Source organism: Bos indicus, chromosome 7 (genome assembly GCF_029378745.1).
Source record: "Bos indicus isolate NIAB-ARS_2022 breed Sahiwal x Tharparkar chromosome 7, NIAB-ARS_B.indTharparkar_mat_pri_1.0, whole genome shotgun sequence".
NCBI lineage: Eukaryota > Metazoa > Chordata > Mammalia > Artiodactyla > Bovidae > Bos > Bos indicus.
Window position 1 is genome coordinate 70629833 of NC_091766.1, and position 24758 is coordinate 70654590.

At 35.4% G+C, this 24758-nt stretch overlaps 1 protein-coding gene across 1 annotated transcript; it reads left to right on the forward strand.

Moving 5' to 3' along the window:
- Nucleotides 1-145: 145 nt before the first annotated feature.
- On the forward strand, nt 146-20296 carry UBLCP1 (ubiquitin like domain containing CTD phosphatase 1). The gene is made up of 11 exons (XM_019965336.2): nt 146-291; nt 3869-4066; nt 4849-4940; nt 5533-5618; nt 5701-5816; nt 6811-6909; nt 9210-9247; nt 9809-9907; nt 12729-12845; nt 17243-17370; nt 19194-20296. The coding sequence occupies exons 2-11, from the start codon at nt 3913-3915 to the stop codon at nt 19219-19221; spliced, it is 957 nt and encodes a 318-aa protein (XP_019820895.1). The 5' UTR covers nt 146-291; nt 3869-3912; the 3' UTR covers nt 19222-20296.
- The last annotated feature ends 4462 nt before the right edge of the window (nt 20297-24758 follow it).

Consider the following 24758-nt stretch of genomic DNA (forward strand, 5'->3'; position numbering starts at 1 on the left):
TGGCGCGCGCCCACAGCCAGCTAGGCGTCGCAGGTGTGTGTACACCGGTCACAGTCTCCGAAAGGCCTGCTTCCCACGTCGCGGTGAGGCAGTTCTTGGCGGCGACTACGTAGTATGACTACACGAAGAGAAACAAAGGAAGAGATTGTCCCGTCTCTGGCGCGCTTCCGTTTCAAACTCTAACTTCCGGTTCGTTAGCCGGTTCCGGTCCCCTTCTCTCACTTCCGGTCGCCGTGGGTTCCTCTGCGGTCGGTTCCTGCATCCGCTGTTGTCGGTTCAGCTGTGCTCCAGGTGAGGGGACGCTGGGCATCCCTGCCCACTACCCGCGGAAACACCGTTGGGCTGGAGGACCGCAGCTTTGCTGTCCTCGGTGCGCGACCTTCACTGTGGCCTGGCAGGCCGGCTGGGGCTGCATTAGGGCGTCCCGCCCGCGGCTACCCTGGTCCGTGCGCGGCCCAGGCCTTCGGCCTCGGCCCGCTCATCACAGGGGCCGCCACCCTCGCATCCAGCCTCCTCGCCTGGGTGGAGGGCTTTCCGCGCCTCTCTGGGTTTTTGCGTCCTCCCGTCTCATTCCTCTCTCGTCTGGGGTTTGTCCATTTCTTCCCCCTCCCTGTTGAACGTATCTCAGCCCTTCTGGGTTTTGGGGGTCTCTGCCTGTCTTCTGTGCTGTCCCCTAGCTGCTGCTTCTCTGCACTCGCTCGCAGTTGCTGCAGCCGTGCTGTCCAGAGAACGAGTTGGCAGTTCTTCAATAGTAGGCAGGTTGAAAAGTTAATTCCCCTCAATTCCTAAGGTGTTAACTTAGGCTGAAGGTCCTTTCAAATTGACCGCCTTTGGTACTTTTTAGTTGTGTGGTCTGGAGCAGCTTGTTTTTCTTTTTCAAATTTCTAGTCTGTATAGTGAAGACAGTAGTTGTCACTTTAGGATTGTGAAGATTAAATGAGATTATTCAATAAAATTGTCGAGCATATTATAATTTTTCTATTTTCACCACCATTTGTATTGCTTATAAGTGCTGTCACAGCTGTTATTGCAGGGCTTAACGCTATTGTCATGGTAAACATTACTACCTTGACTAGACAAGTCACCACTGTATGTTAGGTTGGAAGAATTTATCCAGACAGCCGTTCTTGACCGTAGTTTCACCACCATAAAGGTATGTTCCTTGCTAACTTATTTTGGTTGGATCGCCATACCTACCCCCAAAATCGTTTTTCACTTTATAAATCTGATAAGATCTGGAATGACACAAAACATTAGAATTGTGTAGGGAAAGGCCAAATGTGAAAACAGAAAATGACTCGTGCATTTGCATTGCATTGCTCCATTCTTGTGAATAATCTAAATATTCAAGGAGTAAAGTTCAGTATAACTTTGAAAAACAGTTTTAAGGGCTTTTGCATTAAACTTTTTTATGGTATTTGTTTTATTGTGCCTAGTCCTTTAGAGCAGTTGTCAGTTTGGAAATCCACTTGTGGCATAGGTGATATGTAACATTTGTATACTGCTTTACTAAGCACGCAGAGCCCATGCCATCTGGCACATTTTCTTTTTTAAGGCTGAGAAAATTGAAGAGCCTCTCTAACTTTAAGATGCCTCAAAGATGGGGGGGAGGTGGCAACAGGGATTGTTAAAACACGAAGTGCTAGGTCTCTTCTTTCCAGGCCCAGTTACATTTCTAACAAGTTACCAAGTGGGGTCAGTGCTGTTGAATGGTCTGGGGACCACACTTTGAGAACACTCATCTAGAGGCACAATGATTTGTCTGCACCCACCTAGAGTTGAGGTGATCTCGCTTCAAATGTTTTGTTCTGCCCAATACAACGTGCTGTATTAGCACTGTTTGCATTCCTAGCTCTTGTAAGTTTTCATTTTTATTTCCACTTCTCACAGAAAAATAATATTTAAATGGTATTTCAGTTTGACACAAAAGGCCTATTTGGCTTTTTTTTTGAGGAGTATAGCATTTGTTAGAGCACGTTCTTGCCAAATAGAATACATTGCTCTAAAGTAGCATACCTTCTTGTAGAGCAGGTTATAAACATAGAATGAATGTAAGTGAATTTATGGTGCTCTTTTCAATGGGCATGCTGAAGACATCTTGAGTTTCCAAATTACATTTCCATGTTAAGATTCAGAATTTGCCTTCTTTCTTGTTGGTTGTAATACTTGAAGAGTGCAGTCATAATATATTATGACAGCATTTGGAAATACCACTACTTTGAGATGAAAAAGATCTAGTTCTCTGACCTGCTGGGGGAACAAACATGAAAACTGGTAGAAAGCTTTATGGCGGGGAAGACCTACCTGCTATCATTGATGAGTGGCAGCTGCTGTATAATCTTTGTGTACTTTATCTGTGCCTGTGGGTTTTGTATTTACTGATCTTTGGTACCTTAAGTTCAATTCAAGAGAGACACAAGGGGAAGAAACTTGAGATTTAGTCAGAAGACCTGTTCATTTATCAGCTGTTTGTGCATGAGCCAATTACATAACCTCTCTGAACTCCTAGAGAATTCCATGGACTGTATAGTCCATGGGGTCACAAAGAGTCGGACACAACTGAGCGACTTTCACTTCACTTCTAAACTCTCTGTTTCCTTCACAGTGAAAGAGAGACAGTTCTTACCAAACAACCTTGTTAAATGAGATTGTGTAAAAACTGTTCTGTGTATTCAGTTCAGTTCAATCACTCAGTTGTATCCGACTCTGTGACCCTCATGAACTGCAGCACGCAAGGCTTCCCTGTCCATCACCAACTCCCGGAGCTTGCTCAAACTCATATGCATCGAGTCAGTGATGCCATCCAACCATCTCATCCCCTGTGAAAAAGTGAAAGTGAAAATCGCTCAGTTGTGTCTGACTATACAATCTATGGAATTCTCTAGGCCAGAATACTGGAGTGGGTAGTCTTTCCTTTCTCCAGGGGATCTTCCCAACCCAGGGATCGAATCCAGGTCTTCCGCATTGCAGGCGGTTTCTTTACCAGCTGAGCCACAAGGGAAGCCCAAGAATACTGGAGTGGCTAGCCTATGCCTTCTCTAGTGGATCTTCCTGACCCAGGAATTGAACTGGGATCTCCTGCATTGCAGGCGGATTCTTTACCAAATGAGCTATTAGGGAAGCCCTGTTTATTAAATCTGAAATAAATAATGGCCATTTACCATTTGTTTAATGCTGTGCCTAAAACACTGCAGTTGTAATTTTTGAAACTATTTAACCAATACTTACTTGCATAGTGCTACCTATGTGCCAGGTAGTATGTGACTTACAAAAATTAACTTACTCCTCATGAACCTTGAGAAGTAGGTAGTATTATCATCCCTATTTTACTGATGAGGAAACCTAGGCACTAAGAGTCAATTAACTTTCTAAGGTTAAATAGCTAATAAGTGGGATTCCTGAACTCCAAACTCAGGTAATCTGACTCAACAGTTTGTGCTCTTAACAACTCACTGTCCTACCTTGCAAATGGTAAATGAACATGGATGGTCCATCATGGAGGAATTTGCCTGTAGCACAAACCTAATATGTAGTTCATGATGGCAGCTTTCCAAACAGGAATAATCTGATAGAATATTAGAGGGTTGTAACTAAGCTAAAAGTTGGGAGCATGGAGGAATTTTAACTTTGACTCCTAATAACTTTTGGTGTTCTGATAACATTTCTATAAGTAGAAAATCCTGTTTCTGTACCATCAAGTTGTAAAATAGGACTCAAAGGATGCAGTTTATAAGACTTAGAGCTTTGATACATCTTTTTAAAAATTTTTGTTGAATATAGTTGCTTTGCAACGTTGTGTTAGTTTCTGCTGTATGACCATGATATCTTTGATACGTCTGTTTCAACATGTATATGGTTTTCTTTCTAGGTATCTTTTTCAGAAGGAAAACTGCCTTATCATATGTTTCAAAGATGGCTCTTCCTATCATTGTAAAATGGGGTGGACAGGAATATTCAGTGACCACACTTTCGGAAGATGATACTGTGCTGGATCTCAAACAGTTTCTGAAGACCCTTACAGGAGTGCTACCAGAACGCCAGAAGTTACTTGGGCTCAAAGTTAAAGGTAATTTTCTTCCTTCTTCAAATTTATTGCATTGATATATTTATAAATCTTTACATTAGCTATTACCAGTTCACCTTAATAAGTCTTTACCCCTGGAGGTTTCTTTGATAGGGATATCCCTTAAACTATTTTAGTGATACAATAAGAGTATTTAAGGATACTTGGAAATAACACCACTATTAAGATTACTGTTGATTTCCTCTGACGGTTGATGTTTGCTTGTTAAACCTTGGACATGGAAGTCCCAGGTAAAGAGTGTAATTTGTAATATCTGTCTTCTAGTACAGTCTTTTCATTACAGCTTGGGCCTTTTACTCTCTCCAAATAACCTTTTCTCTTTTGAAAGTAATAATGATTTAGAAATTATCAGCAATGTTCATATTCAGTTAAAAGGCACTTTTAAGGTGTTTTTGTTTGTTTTATCATTGAAGAGTGAGTTCTGAGTAGCAGTAAATCTACAGTTATCCCAGGCAGTCAATTTTCAGGACTTTCCGGAAAACAGTTATTTTCATCTTGAACAACAGAATAAGAATAAAACATGAGTTTATTTAGTTAGTTGAATTAAAGATGTTCCTCTAAGACGGAGTTGGGGGAAAAAACCCAACCTTGTATTAATTGCTCTTCATAGTGTGTTAGAAACTGCTAATTCAGCAGTAATCGTTTATTAATTTAAGGGAAAAGAACCTGCTGTGGAATCTTTTAATGTTAGGGTTTTGTATAATGGGATAGTGAAACCAGCACCTGAACTTTAGTGAGAAAACAGTCATTTGCTTGTATTGTAGGCAAACCTGCAGAAAATGATGTTAAGCTTGGAGCTCTCAAACTGAAACCAAATACTAAAATCATGATGATGGGAACTCGTGAGGAGAGCTTGGTAAATGTTTACTTTTGTTACATTTGTCCCATTGAAGATGCGTGCGTGCTTAGTCGCTCAGTCATGTCCGACTTTTTGCGACCCTCCAGACTCCTCTGTCCATGGGATTTTTCTGGCAAGAATACCGGAGTGGGTTGCCAGTTCCTCCTCCAGGGGATCTTCCCGACCCAGGGATCAAACCCACGTTTCCTTCATTACAGGTGGATTCTTTACCACTGAGCCACCGAGGCTGAAGATATTATGATTTATATCACACTGTTACATCATAGTTTTAATTGTGGTAAAATTGTCAGTTTAATAGTCAATAGAAAGTAAAAACTGCACAGTGAATGTGGTATTAACTCAGCAGAAAGCAAACACTGGGGAACTTGTCCGTGTACACAGGTAGCTTTTAGTATAGTAGTAGTGATAATGGTCAAATTTAACGTGGTAAATCTGCCCAGTGAACATACGTAAAACGTGGACGTTTTCCCATAGCGTGTGCTTGCAAGACTTTTGGACTCAATTTGTATCTCTTAATTTTTTATGCTATGCATATATTTGTTATGTTAAAGATAATATGGTAAAGCAATACTGTTTTTCGTCTTAATAGGAAGATGTCTTAGGTCCACCTCCTGACAATGATGACGTTGTTAACGACTTTGATATTGAAGATGAAGTAGTTGAAGTAGAAAATAGGTGAGTGCTTTTCATCATCAAAGGGAATTGGTTGTAATACAAGAAAAAGTGAATCTTTTCGTCTGATTTTATTTTTCATTAGGGAGGAAAACCTACTGAAAATTTCCCGCAGAGTAAAAGAGTACAAAGTGGAAATTTTGAATCCTCCCAGGGAAGGGAAAAAACTTTTGGTACTAGATGTTGATTATACATTATTTGGTAAGTCAGCTGAAACGGTGCTTCATCGTCTGTTACCCGTAACAGCATTTTCCCCTTTTGTGTTTTCCTTGCACTACGAATTACTTGAAAGCATTTCTTTTTATTTTAAAAGTAAATCATTTATTGTAAGCAAAAAAAAGAAGTCATATGTAATCCCAAGATCTAGAGATCTTTTTTTATGTGTTAATTTCCTGGATATTTATATGTATATCCTTTTCATGTTTACTTAATGATATATTCAACATTTCAATCATTTTGTATTCATTGTGAGTTAAATATATGTATTTTTTGGTCTGGTGATTTTCTAGTTTGTGAATACGTGATACTTTAATAAAGCCGTTAGCTATTTATTAACATTTTATGAGGATTATTTAAAAATCATTTTTGATAGTTTATTTCTGGTTCTGTTATGTTCAAAACAGATTCTTGAATTTAAGAATTTGACATTTGATACTTCATGTCAACAAAAAAAGATATTCATTTCATCCTTTAATATTGCCAGAAATAATTAGTTAACTCCTGACATTAAAATGATCATATTTACCTCTAATCCTAACCTTTAAGTACATGTCATAAGTTAGTGTACATTTATTTTAAAATTTGATTATTAAATTAATTGAATCTGTCATTTTGGTGAAATATGATTATATTTGGAAGGTGAATGGCTAAAAAGTGAGTATATCTGGCCCTAGTTTGTTTTTCATATCCTAAAATAAGATCTATGTTTTAGAGATTAGAAGAAAACGTACTGTTTATTATATAAGCCTGAATTCTGGGTATTGACTCTTTGCAAATTGAACAGAATTGATCAGTTAAAGTTGGAGCAAGAATAGTGAATCGTGTGCTTTGAAGATGTCCCGCTGTCAGCTGATAGAAGTTAGTCCGAAGTAGTTAGTATTTTGAGTGTTTCTGTTATATTTCAGAAGTTTAATTGATGTTAGATACTTGTCCATGATAATAAACTAATCATCATTTCTAACTGATTTTCTTTTAGACCATAGGTCTTGTGCAGAGACTGGGGTAGAATTAATGCGGCCATATCTTCATGAATTCCTAACATCTGCATATGAGGATTATGACATTGTTATTTGGTGTAAGCTGTATTTCTTGTTTAGATTTTCATGAAAATAAGGTTATTGCTTATATTACTTTGCTTTATAAAATGTGACTTAAATTTTATTTTGCAAATTTCTGATGAAGCATGTTTGATACTTTCATCACAGTGTGAACGTATACATGTATTTGCCAATACCACTGAAATACTTAAATATAGGATGAGAGTAGTTTATAGTGTGAAATAAAATGGCCTGTTTTTACAAGACCCCACTTTGATAAGGATCTTTTCTTTCTGATATTTCCTATAGAATCTTTGATGTTTTAGTATACTGTTGCTTTCTCCTTTCTTCATTATTCTAGTCTCAGAACATTAGAGAAACATATGTATTAAAAAAAATTTACAGTGATATAGTTCAGAAATAAAGGCAATGTGAATTTACTTAGGGAAAATTAATAAGTGGGTTAAAGCAGTGTGACTCAAGTTGTGGTCTGCCATCCCAGGAACTTGTAGGTCTATGACAAGAGTGAGTTTGCTCCAGAAAAGTAAATTTACTGCATTACCGAGCACACTGTTCAGTTGAGGTGACATTATTTTTTTTGTGGCATGATTTTCTGAAAAGGAAAGGGGAGTGGTGTATTGATTTACATCTTACCTTCCCATAAACATTTTAAGTTTTCTCTTGGCAATGTCATAAGCAGAAAAGAGCTATCCTAATTGTGAATTAATAAACTGCCATCAGCTAAAGATGGTACATTTAACTGTATTAGGTTACTGATTATAGAGGCTACATACTTCTGCAGTCTGTAAATTTCCTTTGTATTTTCTCTTATTAATCAGAGTATTTCAATAGTTTAGTACTAACATGAGTGCATATCTGTTATAACTAAATATATACTTAAACATATAATTTTCTGATTTTTAAGATACAGAGGAGAAAGCTTCCTAAAAAACAGTTTTGTGTTCAGCAATTCTGACTTCTGAGATGACATTTGAGAAAAACGTTTATCCTCTAACTGTTATTAGAGTAGACTTATGGATTTTGAGAATTTTTTACAATCATATATTTAAAATAGGTTATTTTTATAAATTTCATAGTAGTACATTGAAAAGGGCATCTCATTTTATAGCTAAGTAGACTAAGGTTTTAATTCTGGCTCTGACCTTCCTGATACTGGGCAGGTCAGTTAATCACTCTGAGCCTTAGCTTCTTCATCTGAGAAATGAAGATAAGGAAACCTATATTTCAGGATAGTTATAAGAATAAAATATTGATATAGCAACTAGTAATGTGTCTGACATGTAATAATTGCTTAATAGTTAAGAAATCCTTTTTATTAGCTGAGAATCTGTTTTTCATCTGGGAATTACAGATTCAAAATATATACTGAATTAAAAAGTTATCTTTCCCTATCACATGATTTGTTGTCATTGTAGACACATCATTCTCTAAAATTTTAGTTCAGCTGACCAATTTTGCGTGTAAGGTGATTTTGGTTATTTTATGTGTGCTAAAGATTTTTATTCCAAGAACTTAGGTACCTCAATTGCCCTTAAAAAATAACATACATGCATGTGTATACACACTTTAAATAATTGAACTCCTTTTTCCCTTTTGAAATATTTTACTTTGTAATACCTATGTAGTTTAAGTCCAGTAACTTGAGATGAGTAATGCACATGAAGCTGAAGGTTGAATTTTAATGTCAGTGATCTCAAAGAGGTTGGTAACTGACAGTGAGCAGGTACATAACATAGATGCAGTTTATGAATTTAGTTGTCTTAGACTTGTTAAAAGCTGCTCGACTCAGTGATCACTAAGTTTGCCAGACCTGGAAAAATTGTAATTTTCATTAGCTTATATTGACGTACATACATATTCATCTGCTTATATTGACATACATACATACACACGCCCCCGCCCACACAACCCCCGCCCCCGCCACCTGTGTGTTACCTGGCAGGGGGAACATAGAAAAAAATGGAGATCCAGGCACCCTAAATTCAAGTTTAGAACTGATGGAGAATAGTAGCAGGGCTGTTTTTAAAAGGGTGATTAGGGCTTGATTTATGAATTTCCTAGGTTCAGAGTTCCTTTGAGCATTGGTGACTGGTATCTTTTAGAGAAAAGTTAAAAATTGTTGTCTTGAAGACACAGTAAAATAAGTTTGTTTTTATAAATAATTAAAAGAAAATTAACCATAAATTATGCTAGGGATTATTTGTGGTATATTTGAACTTTTAGTATTGCTTAGAAACTAATTTATACAGAAGAAAGATTTTTTTAAATTAAGTTCAAACTTTTCATATATATTGTGTTATCATTCCTCATGTTTTAGCTGCAACAAATATGAAGTGGATTGAAGCTAAAATGAAAGTAAGTGTTAGAAAACAATCCATTTAAGAACATTTTGAAACTGCATTTGTCTTTTTAGAAAATTCTGAATTAATTTCATTGTGATTGGAGGACATTTAGTATCAAAACAAATGCCAATATCAGGAGTTAGAGGTGTTTTTCAACTCTGCTTAGTGGTGATTTGCTTTGATTACCTACCTATGTCTTTTTCAAGATAAAGTACAGCAAAGCTCCTGTTCCTCTTTCCCTCATTTTATGCTAACACTTTATTTTCCTTCTTTTGTCTGATATGTGATGCTTAAAGGAGTGATGCTCTTCTAAAATAGTGAATTAGGAAGTAACCTGTTTCTGGTAGTATATTGAAAAGGGCCCCTCATTTGGAAGCTAAATAGACTAGAGTTCTTTGGACTACCATTTACTCAATCTGCTTAGTGAAACTAAAATGCTTGCCAGTTGTTGATCAAGATGTGGTAGCCAGGGGGATAGAAAGATGGTATAATGGGAAATTATGCTGGGCTATTCATAAAGCCTGGGATTGTCTACATTATTATATTTTAACCATGTGAACATTTATATTTATAGGAGCTGGGAGTGAGTACAAATGCAAATTACAAGATTACCTTCATGTTGGACAGTGCTGCTATGATAACAGTGCATACTCCGAGGAGAGGATTAATAGATGTAAGAAGTCATTTTTCTTTTATTTAAAGACTTGCTTGTTTTCTGATATATTATTTGCATTTGTATTGATGGAATAAACTACACAAAGAGTTTAGAAATCCGACTGGATAATAAAGTATCAGTTGAGTTTTGACGGAGGAAGCTGTATTTCAAGTTAATAGATTTGAATTTTAGTGACAAAATTAAGAAGCTTAAGGAAGGGCTGTCAGGAAAAGTCATGGTTAATTGTCCTATGATGATAGCAGCACAGTGTTGCTAAAGACAGAATGCTGCTGCTACTGCTGCTGCTAAGTCGCTTCAGTCGTGTCCGACTCTGTGGGACCCCATAGGCGGCAGCCCACCAGGTTCCGCCATCCCTGGGATTCTCCAGGCAAGAACACTGGAGTGGGTTGCCATTTCCTTCTCCAATGCGTGAAAGTGAAGTCGTTCAGTCGTGTCCAACTTGTAGCGACCCCGTGGACTGCAGCCTACCAGGCTCCTCCGTCCATGAGATTTTCTAGTCAAGAGTACTGGAGTGGCTTGCCATTGCCTTCTCCAACAGTGTAGAGGAGACAGAGTAGATGAGAAAAAATACTGGATATCTTCAGGGAAGATAGTAGAAACAGACCAGAACATACTTGTCTTGGCCTATATGAAACTGATAAATAAAAGCAGATACATCATGATGCATGTCTTTGGGGTGACGTATGTGAAGGCCTAAAGAAAATAAGAAGAACCGTCAAAAAAGATTTGTGCTTAAAAAGATTAAGTTTCTTCACTTTGTTTACTCATGAAGTAACTAGTCATACTATGAACTTCTAGTATCTGCAAAGCCCTGCAATGGGCACTGTTGGGAATAAAGAGATGAGAACACCTGGTTCCATGCCTTTTGGAAACACACAGACTAATAGGAATTGGGGAGAACTTAGCAAACTAGGAAAATTTAGAAGAGACAGTATTAAAATTGTCCATCATAAGTCAAATTATGTGCATGGGGATTTTTCAGTAAAGGAAATTAAATCTACATCAGGAGAAAATGTAATTTATTATCTGCTGAAGTGGTACATTTACTAAATCTAAACGGGGAAAAGAAGTGTGGCAAATGTTAAACATAGGAATGTTTCTAATAATGAAAAAGGAATAAAAAGAAATCCTCAATAAACAAATCCCCACCATGGTAGACAGTTGATTGTATAAATTTTTGTTCACCCCTTTAATGGAATGCGGCTAACTATTTGATGTAGTATTTAGTGCTTTAAAATTTTTTCATGATACATTATTAAAGTGAAAGAAGTATTTTAGCAGTATTTGCAAACTGTTAGAAAATAGTTTTTTAACCTTTGTTTGGTTCAGGGTTTCCCTTAGCTTAACAAAAGATCTGTGAACTCTTTGAGGCTGCCGCTGTTTATCAGAAAGACTGGAGGTAAATATACCGGAATATCTAGTTGTAATCTTTGGTACTAACTGGATTATAGATATTTAAAATTTTTCCTTTGTCCTTTTTTGTGTTTTCACAATTTTTTTCCCTACAGTCAGCAATGTTACTTCTCTAATTGAGAACAAAGTAGTGCATGTTTTGGGGAACATATAGTGCTTGACCTAATTACAAAATGACAGCTCTATTTAGGAGGATGTAGGATTGCTAACCCTGGCTGTCATAGAGCTCTTGTCTTATCTCTTGAGACTTTATGTTGGCTAGGAAAACCAAAAATCTGGTTTGTTGTTTCAGTTCCAATATATTTGTCTTCAAGTATTTGGGGGGTTTGTTTCAGTAGTAAACAGATAGTGCAAACACATACAGCAAATAAAATTATAGTGACATTAAAATATTTCAATAACATTTTTTGTAGTAGCAAGAACGCTAAGATAGGAAAAGAGACTTTCTCCATATTAAAATAAACTATAGAAGGAAAAAAAGAAAACATTTTAAAATGACAACTCTTATCACCATTTATTACTACCATTTAATTTCATATAGTTAATAGCATGTAATCTCGTATCACAAATGAGACTCCTGCATTCAGCAAATTTCTTCTAAAAGAAAAAACTTTTAACTTCTAAAAGTTAGTGTATTAAAAAAATTTTTGAATGTATAAAAAAAGTTCACGTGATTCACAAATAAAGTATGTAGTGAAAAGTCTTCCTCCGTCCTGAACCTTCCAGCCACTTAACTGTCCTTCGTATAGGCAATCACTGTTACTTCTCATGTGGTTTTACAGAGAATTTATGCAAGTATCAACAGATATGAATATCTGAGGAATTATCTTTTTGAAGGCTCATTTTAAGAATTCAGAAATACAAGAAAGAATTTACAAATTATGGTATTTTTGAAGTTAAGCAGTCAAATGCTCTAGAAATTGTGCACGTGTACTACTGAACTAAAGAGAAAGTCAATTTTTGCTTTACAAAATATTTAAATATTGTAGTAAAAGAGCCAGAAACATTGTTGTTAAGGTTTGCTAGTTTTGAAAACAGAACCCAAGTGAAACCTCAGGTTCTGGGGACATAAGACTGCTCAGCAGACTCTAAATAATTACTAGATTCTTACTTTTTAAATTAAATACTCTTATTTTGATCCCAAATCTTTGTGTTAAAATTATTGAAAGTGTTATAATGGGCTTAGTTCCATTAGACATGAGCAGACCTTTCAGAAGTTAACATTGGGAGATACATTGTCTCTTAAAGTGTGTTGCCTCTCAGTTCTGGTCTGTTCACAGAGCCATCACTGTCATGTGGTAAAGGAACACTGGCATAGTTCTGTAGGCATTTTGCAGTATTTTTGCTTCTAAGAAAGGATGAACTATTAATGAAATTTAAGTTAAATCTAAGTTTTTATTCTAAGGTAAAGCCTCTTGGTGTTATATGGGGAAAGTTTTCGGAGTTTTACAGCAAGAAAAACACCATCATGTTTGATGACATAGGAAGAAATTTTCTAATGAACCCACAGAATGGACTAAAGGTAAGACATAATTTACTTGCTATTCTCATATATGCTGGTATATGTAGTAGAACTTTAGCACTATTGAATTTCATAAATTTTTTCAGGTAATGTGTTGGCAAGAAAAACTTACATGTTTAGAAAAATTCGTATAAAATTGAACATTTTCTCTTTCGCATGGTATCTCCTTAGTTAACCAACTCATGTAGATGTTTTATTTTCACTAAGCTCTGAGGAACAACATGAGCTTACTGACATTGACTTTCAGCATCAAAAGTGAAAGCATCAGACATTGTTGGATTAAGGATTGTTGTTGTTGTTAAGTCTTTAAGTCATGTCTTACTCTATGTGATCCCATGGACTGTAACCTGCCAGGCTCCTCTGTCCATGATGATTGTCCAGACAAGAATACTGGAGTGGGTTGCCATGCCCTCCTCCAGGGGATCTTTCCAACCCAGGGATCGAACCAGGTCTCCCTCATTGCAGGCAGTTTCTTTACCGTGTGAGCAGTGTAAAATTGGTGAGAGAGAAATTGAAACTTAAAGTTTTCGGTACCTGTGACTGCCAATGTGTCAGTACAATATGAAAATGGAAAAGAGAGCTTGATATTATGGTACTAATGCAAATGAAATCTCCATTTGAAGTGTAAATCCTGACACTAAGATATTTTTAATCTCAGTCCTCAACTTTTCCACAAGCTGAATTCTTGATGACTTTAAAAGACAAGAGAAAAACTTGAAGCAGATACATTTTGAAGCTATCCTTGCAGACTATTGATGTGGTCTTCGGTGTACAAGAAGGATAGTTGAGGGAATTTTTATTAATCCAGGCAGTGAATTGTCACAAATATAAAAACTCTTGACTTGGAAGAGAAGTACTAGGGATAGATTGGTGGTTATGTTCCCCTTTAAAAAAAATGATTTCTGTTTGAGGCTTTAGGAGAAGTGCTTTTCCCCTGTGTGGTTTACCAGGTGTAAGACACAAAAGTACATTCTTCAGTCTTGAGCAAAGATTCAGTTGGTCTAAGCTGAATCTTGTATGAAACCAATGGTATCTGTACTGGAAAGGAGGTAAAATCATGGTATTCAGGGAATGATTAAAATTTTTTTTTGGTTGAGGTATAATATTAGTTTCAGGTGTACAATATAATTTATGATTTGATATTTGTATAAATTGTGAAATGATCACCACACTTCTGTCACCATACAGAGTTATTTTTTTTCTTGTGATGAGAACATTAAGATCTACTCTCTTAGCAGCTTTCAAGTATGCAATACAGTATTACTAACTATAGTTATTATGCTCTACCTTATATCCCCATGACTTATTTTATACCTAGAGGTTTGTACCTTTTGACTTTCTTCGTTTCTCCCACCTACCCATTTCTGGCAACCACCAATCTGTTCTTTCTGTTCTCTTTTAGGTATGAGCTTGGTTTTGTGTGTGTGTTTTGTTTTTGTTTTTTCTTAGATTCTGCATGTAAGTAAGACAGGGAATGACTTTTGAGAAGAGCTTAAATTAAAAAAAAAAATATTACTTTCATGTGTGTTTTTAGAAGAAACATTTTCCCAGCCAACATTTGGGCCCTCCTCATCTCTGGATACAGCAAGATGATGATACAAATTTCTAGTACTTTAGAGCAAGATTTTTTTTTTTTTTTTTAACCAGAGTACTCAGTAGAATCACTGAAGGAGTTCCTAAAAATATATTAGTTTCCACCTCCAAAAATTCTAATTCAGGAGAGGTATTTTTAAGCATTCTGTAGGTAATCTCTCTCATGTCTCCTTTTGAAAACTCCTTCTAAGAAAGTAGTAATTAATGTTCTGCCCACATTGACATAGAAGTGGTTTTGAAATTGAGAAATACTCTTAAACTATGTGTTTGTTAGCACTGTTTCATAATACTTCTGGTAGAAATCTCAAAGATTTCACAGAGATTTTAAAGACTGCTTATTTTTGAAGTAGTTAACTTCTTATAATAAAAGTTTGTTAATCTTAAGGTTTGAAATATAACATAGGAGGCTTTGTCAGTTATAAATATAGTACTGAACTTAAGGAAGTTGAGTTTCGGTCATGCATAAACAGTAGTTACTCTGAACTTCACTTTTATTATCTATATAAGGAAGTGGAAATATAAGAGAATGTAGATCATCTAAATATCCTTAAGTTCCTAAAAATGTTTTTTTGGTTATGCAGCAGTAGGGATAATATATGTTGATCACTTAGATTATTCTTGAGAATGGAACAGTGATTATACTGAAACAGTTGAAGTCAATTTTTTCCACTTAACTGGTTTAACTTTTAGATCTAGAATCTTTGGGTTATTTTAGTTTTGTTAATAGTGCTTAAGACCAATTCAATTGTTTAGAAAGTAAAAGTAGCTTAGCAGGGCCTTGGGTTGAAAGTCTTATTTATTAGGCACTGAATCTGTACTTTCTCTTTCAGTCTAAATCTTTTCCTGCTTTTACACTGGAAATCACTTTGGTACATTGTATGTTAATAGTTTAGAAGTTAGTGTGTTTCTTTTACAACCTTTAGTTACATGAGGAAATACTTTAAAATATTACAGTATTGCCCAGGATTGTGCAAAAACTCATGTCACCACATTCTGATATCATGCCTGTTTATACGTAGCTGCAGAGCTTACACAAGCCCCTGCGGAGACTCTTCTTGATCTCCAGCAGTCACTGCTGCTGCTGTGAAGCAGCACTGCCTGTTTGGAAGTAGGATCTCCTACAAGAGCTTGCATCTGTGCAGATTCTGACAGCTCTTACTGGTGCCAGTCAGCCACCCGCTGACTCACAGCTGTGGAGGTCCTTGGCCCTAAGCTGTTTTGATGCAAGTAGAACCTGGGATGTATGGGAGTATTTTCTTCTGTTGGTTTCAAGCTGCTATTGTGTTTTTCCCATGACACAGTATATAAAAATTCTTGTTAAACCTCTACTCTTGATTGACACAGTAACACTCCCATGGGCTCATTGTTCTCAATATGTAACAATGATCAAATGTCATGTTTTTAAATGTCCCTATGTAAAATTGACCAGTGTGCATTTTCTCTCAGTCACGATAAGGATATATTAATATTTTACTAAAATGATTTATTCACTTCTTATAGGAGTATGTTTGATTAAAAACAATTTTTTTTTTATAATGGAAAAGTTCAAACATAGAACTGCTTGGAATTGTATAAATTAACCCCCATGTATGCATCATCCTATTTAAACAACTTGTTAATTCATGAATGTTTGCTCTATACCTTAACTGTTTTCCTCTCTTTGATATTTTGCAGCAAATCCTAGACATTATTTCATCTAAAATTAGTTAAAGGTTTATGAAATGCTATCGAGTGGTATATAGATGAGCAGGTTGTTTTAAAAAGTAGAACTCTATTAGAACTTTAACATAAAGAAAAGTACATAAAATGTATAGTTTAACATTATTTTACAGAGAACTTGTGTAACTACCATTCAAGTCAAGATATAAAATTCCTTACTAATTATAGTCTTCAACCCTGTCCATCATCCTGACTTTGATGCTTTTGAAATGAACTTTTTATCATAATAAAATATATTGAACTTAAAAATTCAGAAACCATGACCACTTTTTATGGAAAAACTCATATAATTAAAAATATTTTAATAGAGACTTTAATAATAAAGAAAAATACTTATGATAAAATGTGAGTGAAAACAGGTTATACCAATGCATAATATCTTAGTTATATAAAAATTTAATAGAAAAATACTGATGTGAAATAATCAGACATTTATTTTTCATCATTAGTTTGTTCTTCCATACTAATATATGATAATGATGTTTTATTCTCTAGTATTATAATACAAAGTTGATTTTTTAAATTTATTTAAATGTTTTCTCTTTTCTTTTTTTTAAATAACAAAACAACTATGTGGAGGACTTCTGGGGTTAAATGCATATGTAATATTGCATTTTATTGTCTGATAGTTTTTTATCAGTTTTTGGTCTTTGAAATTATTTGTAATAATAAATTTATGGTTTAAAAAAGTTTATCTCACTCTTCTATAAATCAAGCTTGTATTGTGTACCTTTTTAATGAATGAAGTGACGTGGATGAGATTATTTAATTAGTAAGAAGCAACTAGATAGAAGGGGGAAAAGTCTTAAGTAGTTCTGCAAAGTAGAGAAGCCATGTAGGGTTGAAGTGCTGTAAGATAGCTGGTGTTGTCAAGTTCAGACTGAAAGGCTAATAGAAGACAAATTAGGTGGAAGGGCTCTTCTATTATAAACACACCATGACTGTCAGTGAGATAATATAAAAGTAATTCTTAGTATTGACATCCTTGGTGATATTAATTTCATTGACTGTAACTTAAATGTACAAGTTTGTACTATTTTTCTTACTGCAATGTGAATTATTGGATAATGTCTGTTTTCTAATAGATAAGACCTTTTATGAAAGCACACCTAAATCGAGATAAAGACAAAGAACTTTTAAAATTAACCCAATACCTCAAGGAAATAGCAAAACTAGATGATTTTTTGGACCTGAATCACAAATACTGGGAAAGGTAAGTGTCATTTGTTTAATCATTTATTTCATCTGTACGTTAATGAATGAAAAAATTATCTGGTATCTGTGGTATACACATAACTCTTATTTTTTATTTAAAATGGGTAAATTCTAAAGCTGTTTTGTAATCTAGTGACATCTCCCCTGGAACTGTTTTTCGCTTTCGTCTTAACCTCTAACTTGTTCATAAACACACATCTCTTAAGACCTTCGGTACTTCTTTAGTAGAGAGGCTCTCAAAGGCTAGTGCATGTTTTTAATGCTACCTGTTAATTATTTTGTAACATTTAGTGGGTCACTCTTTTATGAATCATATGAGAATGTAGTCCCTGTTCTCATACTGTAAAGTAATGTCAGGATAAAATAAAATATGCTAAAATGTTTTTTGTTAAAAATTACAAGTAACCTCTCTGTAGCAGAAAAATTAGAAAATTAATTCCTTTAGGCAAACAGTTGTGATTATGAAAGATACTAGCTTGATGTCTTGTCTTCTAGTCTTTTTTTCTGAGCACAAATTTAAATACAAATCTACACATAGATTGCATGTAAACATCAAGATTTTGTAGGATAAACCTCTGGAGGTGTGGACAGGATTATGTACTGCAAGTATTCTTTTCAAAGTAGATCTTTAAAGATTGGATTTCACTAATACAGCAACAAAAGAAACTTCATGTAATATAACACTCTGGCTGAATTACACTTTTGGCTTTTCAGATCACTCGTACACTTATTTACTTAGATATACTTAGATACTTACATAAACTTGTAATATGCTTCTTACTAGAGTCTCATAATATTAGGACTGTCATTTTTATCCCCAGTTCCTATAAATGGTGTAATAACTAAGTCATAGGAATAATAGACACCATTGTGAGCAAGTTTTACCATCAAGACTTATCTAGATCTCCTGATTTTAAGAACTCTTTCTCCACCCCCATAGCTCTGAGTATAGTAATTCATAAATGGGAGAAATAGAGATGTAAAAATTTTAGTTTGTTTGCACACTCCTATAAAATAATATGAAGAAAAATTTGTTTGTTTAGTGAATTAACATCTTTACACTCTTGATCAGAGTTCTTTAGCAGCTTTGGCTGACTACCTTTATGCAGGAAGATCATTAAATGGACTTTGAGTTTTGGGGGAAATTTAGAATATTGGCTAATACATTGGTTTCACATTTGGAAGTAAGACAGTATGTAGTGACAGTGTGCAGCCTCCAGAGTCTTGTTTTCAATCTGAACTCCACCACTTTCTTGCTGTATGAACTTGGACAAATTGCTTAACCTCTTGTGACTGTAAAATAGAAATAAATTCTCGTTGAAAACTCCTCATAGAATATTGTGAGGACTAAATAAATTAATGCATGTGTTTAGAGCAGTACTTGGCACATAATTAATGTATGTTGCTGCTGCTGCTGCTGCTGCTAAGTTGCTTCAGTCATGTCTGACTCTGTGCGACCCCATAGACGGCAGCCCTCTAGGCTCCTCTGTCCCTGGGATTCTCCAGGCAAGAATACTGGAGTGGGTTGCCATTTCCTTCTCCAGTGCATGAAAGTGAAGTCGCTCAGTCGTGCCCGACTCTTTGCATCCCCATGGACTGCAGCCTACCAGGCTCCTCCGTCCATGGGATTTTCCAGGCAAGAGTGTTGGAGTGGGTTGCCATTGCCTTCTCCTAATGCATGTTAGGGATTATTAACAGTTATTACTTATCTTGAAAAGGTTTGTTATTAAAATAATCAACTTTCTTTGGGGAGGAGTGTTAGATTGTTAACTTGAATTCAGTGTAATACAGCTTAGACATCTTTATTTTGATTTCTTGCAGGTATCTCTCAAAGAAGCAAGGACAGTAGTTACAAGCTGTACTGGCAGTTATTGAAGATACTTGATTATCCAGGAACAACTTCTCGCTTTTATGCTAAAGATCTTTATGATAGTGCTGGACACTGCAGCAAATACCAACTGCTTATACTTGGTCTTCCAGTTTTTTTGTAAATTTAATTTTATATTTTTTGAAGATCATAGCAATACGCCAAAAAAGAAAAAAGCTCCCCCCATATGAATATACTGTAACTCTTAAAAAATATTTTCTCCAGCATAGAGTAGTGAGTACTGCCCCCCCCCCCCCCCCCCCCCCCCCCCCCCCGCCACACACACGAAGTGGCAGAAATGTATACTTAACAATGTTATTTTGTGACTTTGGAAACAAGTATGTCTTGTGTTTTTGTCTCAATGTGTTGTCTAAGCCCAAACCCATCTTGAAACTACTGTTTTTCTCTTTAAAACCAAAAAAAGAAATGTTTTTAGTAAGGAACTTAATTTGGTTTGCTTAAAATCACCAAGATTTTTTTTTTATTCCTTTGTCATAAACACAATTTATCTTCTTACTCCACTACTTACATTTCTAAATTCTGACCTGTTTCGTTTGGGTCTGTATGTGTGTCAGTGTTCTTTGAGTAAAACTGGAAAACGTCTGCTGTGATACACATATGTCATAGTATGACAAATAGTAAACATAAGACTGAGGAATGGAAGTCCAGAACTAGAGTGTGTTTCTTTGTGGTGGCCAAGTAGAAGCACTCCTGCCTCAAACCATTGTCCTAAAAGCAGTACATTTTCAAATGGGATGTATCACTGGTTCAGCCCTGAAAAGCATGAACAAAAAGTTTTTGTTCTGTTCCAGCTCTGTCTTGTAGAAGTGCAGACACTGTGTTTCAGTGAAAATACCTAGCCATAAGATGAAAAAAAATTTATTTGCAATGCTTGTGCCTGCAGATATGTAATGTGACCACTGTTTTGTGTTGACAGTATTGCTTTATAGACTTCTTCTATTTGAAAGGAATCTGATTCTTTCAAATAAACATGGTATATATTGTTCTTATGGGGGACTATTTCAGTGGTGTAAATAATAAATTTCTTTTCTTAAGACATTGGTTATCTGCTCTATATTATCCCAGATATTTTGCCTCTTTGTTGAATCATGAAACAAACACTAGGTTCAGGTAGGCACTTCTTGAAAAAAATTAAATGTGTATAGTTTTAAAAGTGTTTATCACTATTCATGCATTTGGAGTTGATTTTAGCAACTCATTAGGTAGTTAGCTTACTTATTTCTAATAAGCACCATGTTTTCAGAAAGATAAACTGTTTGGGGTGGTTATTATAAAGATATAGAGTATAGAAGCATTTGAGAACCCTTAATTAAAATGATTCAATGAGAGCATTTTAATTAGGCTAAATTTAAATATTTAAAGATAGAATAGAATCTTTTAGAGTATTTCTTTGGCACATTTTCCCACTGTAAAAAGCAGCTTATTATTCTAAGTTAGGCATGGAAAGGGCTTGATCTTTTTAAGAAAGTTGAAAACTTCAAACTGTTTATATACGTTGATAAAGAGCAAACATTTTCTAAATCAGTGTAAACTAGAATATAAAACTTAGCAAGCTTCAGGAAGCAAAGCAGAATAGGATTCAAGAAAATTTTTTTTCTGCCGTTAGGTTGTATCCTAAACCAAAGTTTATTAGTGGATATGTTAAATTAAGCAGTCCTGAGTGAACCTTGTCATTGTCAGCTTATTGGAATCACATGTGCTTGTGTGGTTATACATTCGTAGTGTGAGAATTTTAGTCTTCAGCATCTCATGATTTATTGAACAGATGTATCTATATGTATCTGTGTATGTGGTGTACACAACAGAACCAAGAGATGGCTTAATTCAGATGCATATTCTAGTGAAATAGAAAGTTAGTTTTATATATGCAGATATTCCAAACTTTCAGACATTAGTGCCTAACAAAGTATATTTAATCTAAAAACTGCAGAACATCATTAAATATTTGGTTTATAGGGCTGTTTGAGACCTGGTAGCCCCTCAGGTCCTTTATGAAAATCAAGTTATTGGGTTAATGTTATCTGTAGGAGTTAGTTGTATAAAGACAATAGATAAGCAAGTCAAAATACTAAGGAACCGCATCTTGTTTTTCATTCATAGAAGATGGTTGTCTTGTGGGGAGGAGGTGAAGCTGTACGAGACTGGGAAAGAAGAAGACCATGCAAAACACCATGGGAAAGGCAGATCATTTAGGGTGTTGCTTGGTTTTTAGATGACAATTGCCAAGAATAGTAGTAAAACGTAAAAAGTAAATAAACTGGTTGAGGTTTTTTTTTATCCCAGATAATCAATAGAACTCTCTCATAGGGACAGATTGTTAATTTCCCCTAAAGTATTGGTACATCAAAATTTATTAATGTTTTAGCTGGAATAGCAGCCCAAGTGGTGTCTCTAGAGATTAAATGCTTAGGTATTTATGTAAGGATATATTAGTTTTTAGGATTAACTTTGGAAAAAGCTGTGTGGGTCTTGTGGGAATGCTAAGTATATAGCACTTAAGGGGAAATCCTTGATAATTAGTTGGATAGATTTATCAAAGACTGAGAAACTAATGCATTTTAAGAATTGGAAAAGAAATCAGTATCAGGCATCCTGTAGGTTTACAAAAGGGTGTCAATTACTTAAGGTCAATGAGATTCCATGTAGAACATAAGATCTTTAAAACCTCCCACTCTAGTGATTTTTTTAAACTCTGGATGTTTCTTTTTTTTCTGAGTTTTGGCCATGCCACATGGCCTGCGGGGTGTAAGTTCCCCAACCAGGAATTGAATTCACACCCTTGGCAGTAACATCATGGAGTCCTAACCACTGGACCAAGAGGGAATTCCCAAAACTGGATGTAAGCAAGCACTTTTTAAATGCTGGTTTAAGGATATTTCCTGATACACAGTGTTACTTATTAAAACACAGATTTCCTTTTGAAAAGTTGAACTTAGAGTTTGTATAAACTGGGGAAACAGTCTTTAAAAATACCAAAACCAGAGATACTGTATAAGTCAATATAGCCACAAGAAACACAAATTAGATTGTATATGTGTCTAATCTGTGATGCTAAAGACCAAACTGATGAATGCATAGGTTATTAAAGTAACAATTTTTGATTGAATGCAATTCTCTCAATTCTGTTCACAGGTCTTTTTTTTTTCTTTACTCATTATAATGCCTTTGAGATTTTTTAAAATTGCAGTATAGTTGCTGTACAGTATTTTATGAGTTATAGGTATGTAATAAAGTGATTGACAATTTTTAAGGGTTATACTCCATTTATAGTTATAAAATATTGGCTGTCTTCCCCATGTTGTACAATATACCCTTGTATAAGAACTTATTTTATACCTAATTGTTTGTACCTTTGTCTCCCCTGCACTTATGTTGCCTCCCACCCCTTCTTTCTCTCTGCTTTAACTACTAGTTCTTTATATCTGTGAATCTGAATTTTTGTTTTTTGTTTTTGTTTTATTCATTAGTTTGTTGTATTTTTTAGATTACACATATAAGTGGTATCATAAAGTATTGTTTCTGTTTGGCATATTTCACTTGGCATAGTGCTCTCCAAGCCCATCCATTTTGTTGCAAATGGCAAAATTTCCTTTTTTAGTCACAGAGTAGTATTCCATTGTATATTCATTCATTATTCATTGCATAGTCTTTATCCATTCATCTGTTGATGGACACTGAGATTGCTTTGAAAAGGTACATGCAGCCCAATATTCATAGCAGTGTTATTTACTGTTCCCAGTTCTTGATATCCTGGAGTACTTTTGATAGCTATCACTTTTTGTTGCATAATTTGTGAGGATAACAAATTATGTTCTCCTTAAGAAGAAAGGGCAAGAGAAATGTCAGAAAAGAATCCCTCCTTACTGGTACCTTGGGCAAGTGTCTCTAATTCCTTGAGCTTTCCCTTCTTCACAAAAATTTTAATGATGTGACCCCATAGGCTGTTGCAAAGGTCAAATGAGACAATGTGTAAGTACTTTGAAGTAGCAAAGGCTTGTGTGAATCAGATATTATTAAAAGTAGTTCAGACATGTGGCTGTGACTGAACTATCTTATTCTTGAAATTACAATTAACAAGAATATAGTATTAAAAGGAAAACTTTTCTCAGGTTTATTTTTTACAATATTACCTTGGCTTTCTGAAAGTTCTAAATAATCAATGAAAGTAGAATGAGGAAACTCTTCTTATGATCCAGATGTTTTTGTAGATATCCAAATGCTTTTAGTCTGCAAATGCCACTTAATAATGGTGTGAATGGATGATCTGCTGGATATGTTTGAAACTTTCACAGTGTTATAATATGTCTTGTATAGAGGAATATTAACATTATTTTAATCTTTTCACTGAACCCAGCTGTTCCCAGATAGAAGCTTGCTAATTTTGCCATGCCTGTAAAAAATAGGATATCATTCCAAAGCACTGAATTTTTTTAAACATTTTTTTTTCTTACACAAGGATACTAGGGTACATGTTAGTTTTGGCAGAATAAACTGTGGAGGGACCAGGAAATCAACATTTAGCATGGATTTGTTAGTACCTATTGTGTGTTTCCGATGTGTTCTTCAAAGGTAAACAACAAGATTCTCTACTCCCAAAGACTTTATATTCCAGTAAGGAAAACAATTTCAAACCTTTTTTTTTTTTTTTCAAAGAATAAGAAGTGCTATAAAAATATAGTAACGTGATAAAAAGTGTGTGGGGTGGTGGGGTTGTAGAGTAGTGACTGACAGTAGCAGGGGCTAATGTGGGATCACCTGAATAAGAGGCATTACTCAGAATACTGCGAAGAAGAGTATTGTGGGCAAAGCTAAGAGCAAGTGAGAGACCTTAAGGCAGGAATTAGGTGGGCAGATTCAGGGACTGGTGGGAGGCAAGCGGTGGCTGAGGAGAGCTGAGGATGGAGAGGGAGGCAGAGCCCATGGGATAGGTTGGATTGTGTAGGTCTACTATAAGTAACCTGGTGAATTCCCAGTGACAATTCTTAGTGAAATGGGAATAAGTGAAAGATTTTAAGGGAATGACAATTTTTAAAAATTCATGTATTTTTAATTGAAGGGTGATTGCTTCACAGTATTGTGTTCATTTCTACCAAACAGCAACATGAATCAGCCATAGGCTTACCCATGTCCCCTCCCATTTGAACCTTCCTCCCACTTCCCTCCCCACCCCACCCTTCTAGGTTGTTACCCAGCCCTGATTTGAGTTGCCTGAGTCATATGGCAAGGGAATGACAATTTTTAAACAACCTTATTGAGATATAATTTACATACTCTTTAAGATCCACCCATTTGAATTCAATGTGCAGTTCAATGTTTTCTAGCATATTTATAGAGTTGTGCAACCATCACTATGATCTAATTTTAGAACCTGATTTGTTGTTTAAAAGATCATCTTGGTTCTTGTGTGGAGAACAGATTATAAAGGGGGAAAAGGATAAAAGGATAGTATCAGGAGGCTACTGATGTTACCCAGGTGAAAATTTTCAAAGTGACCAAAG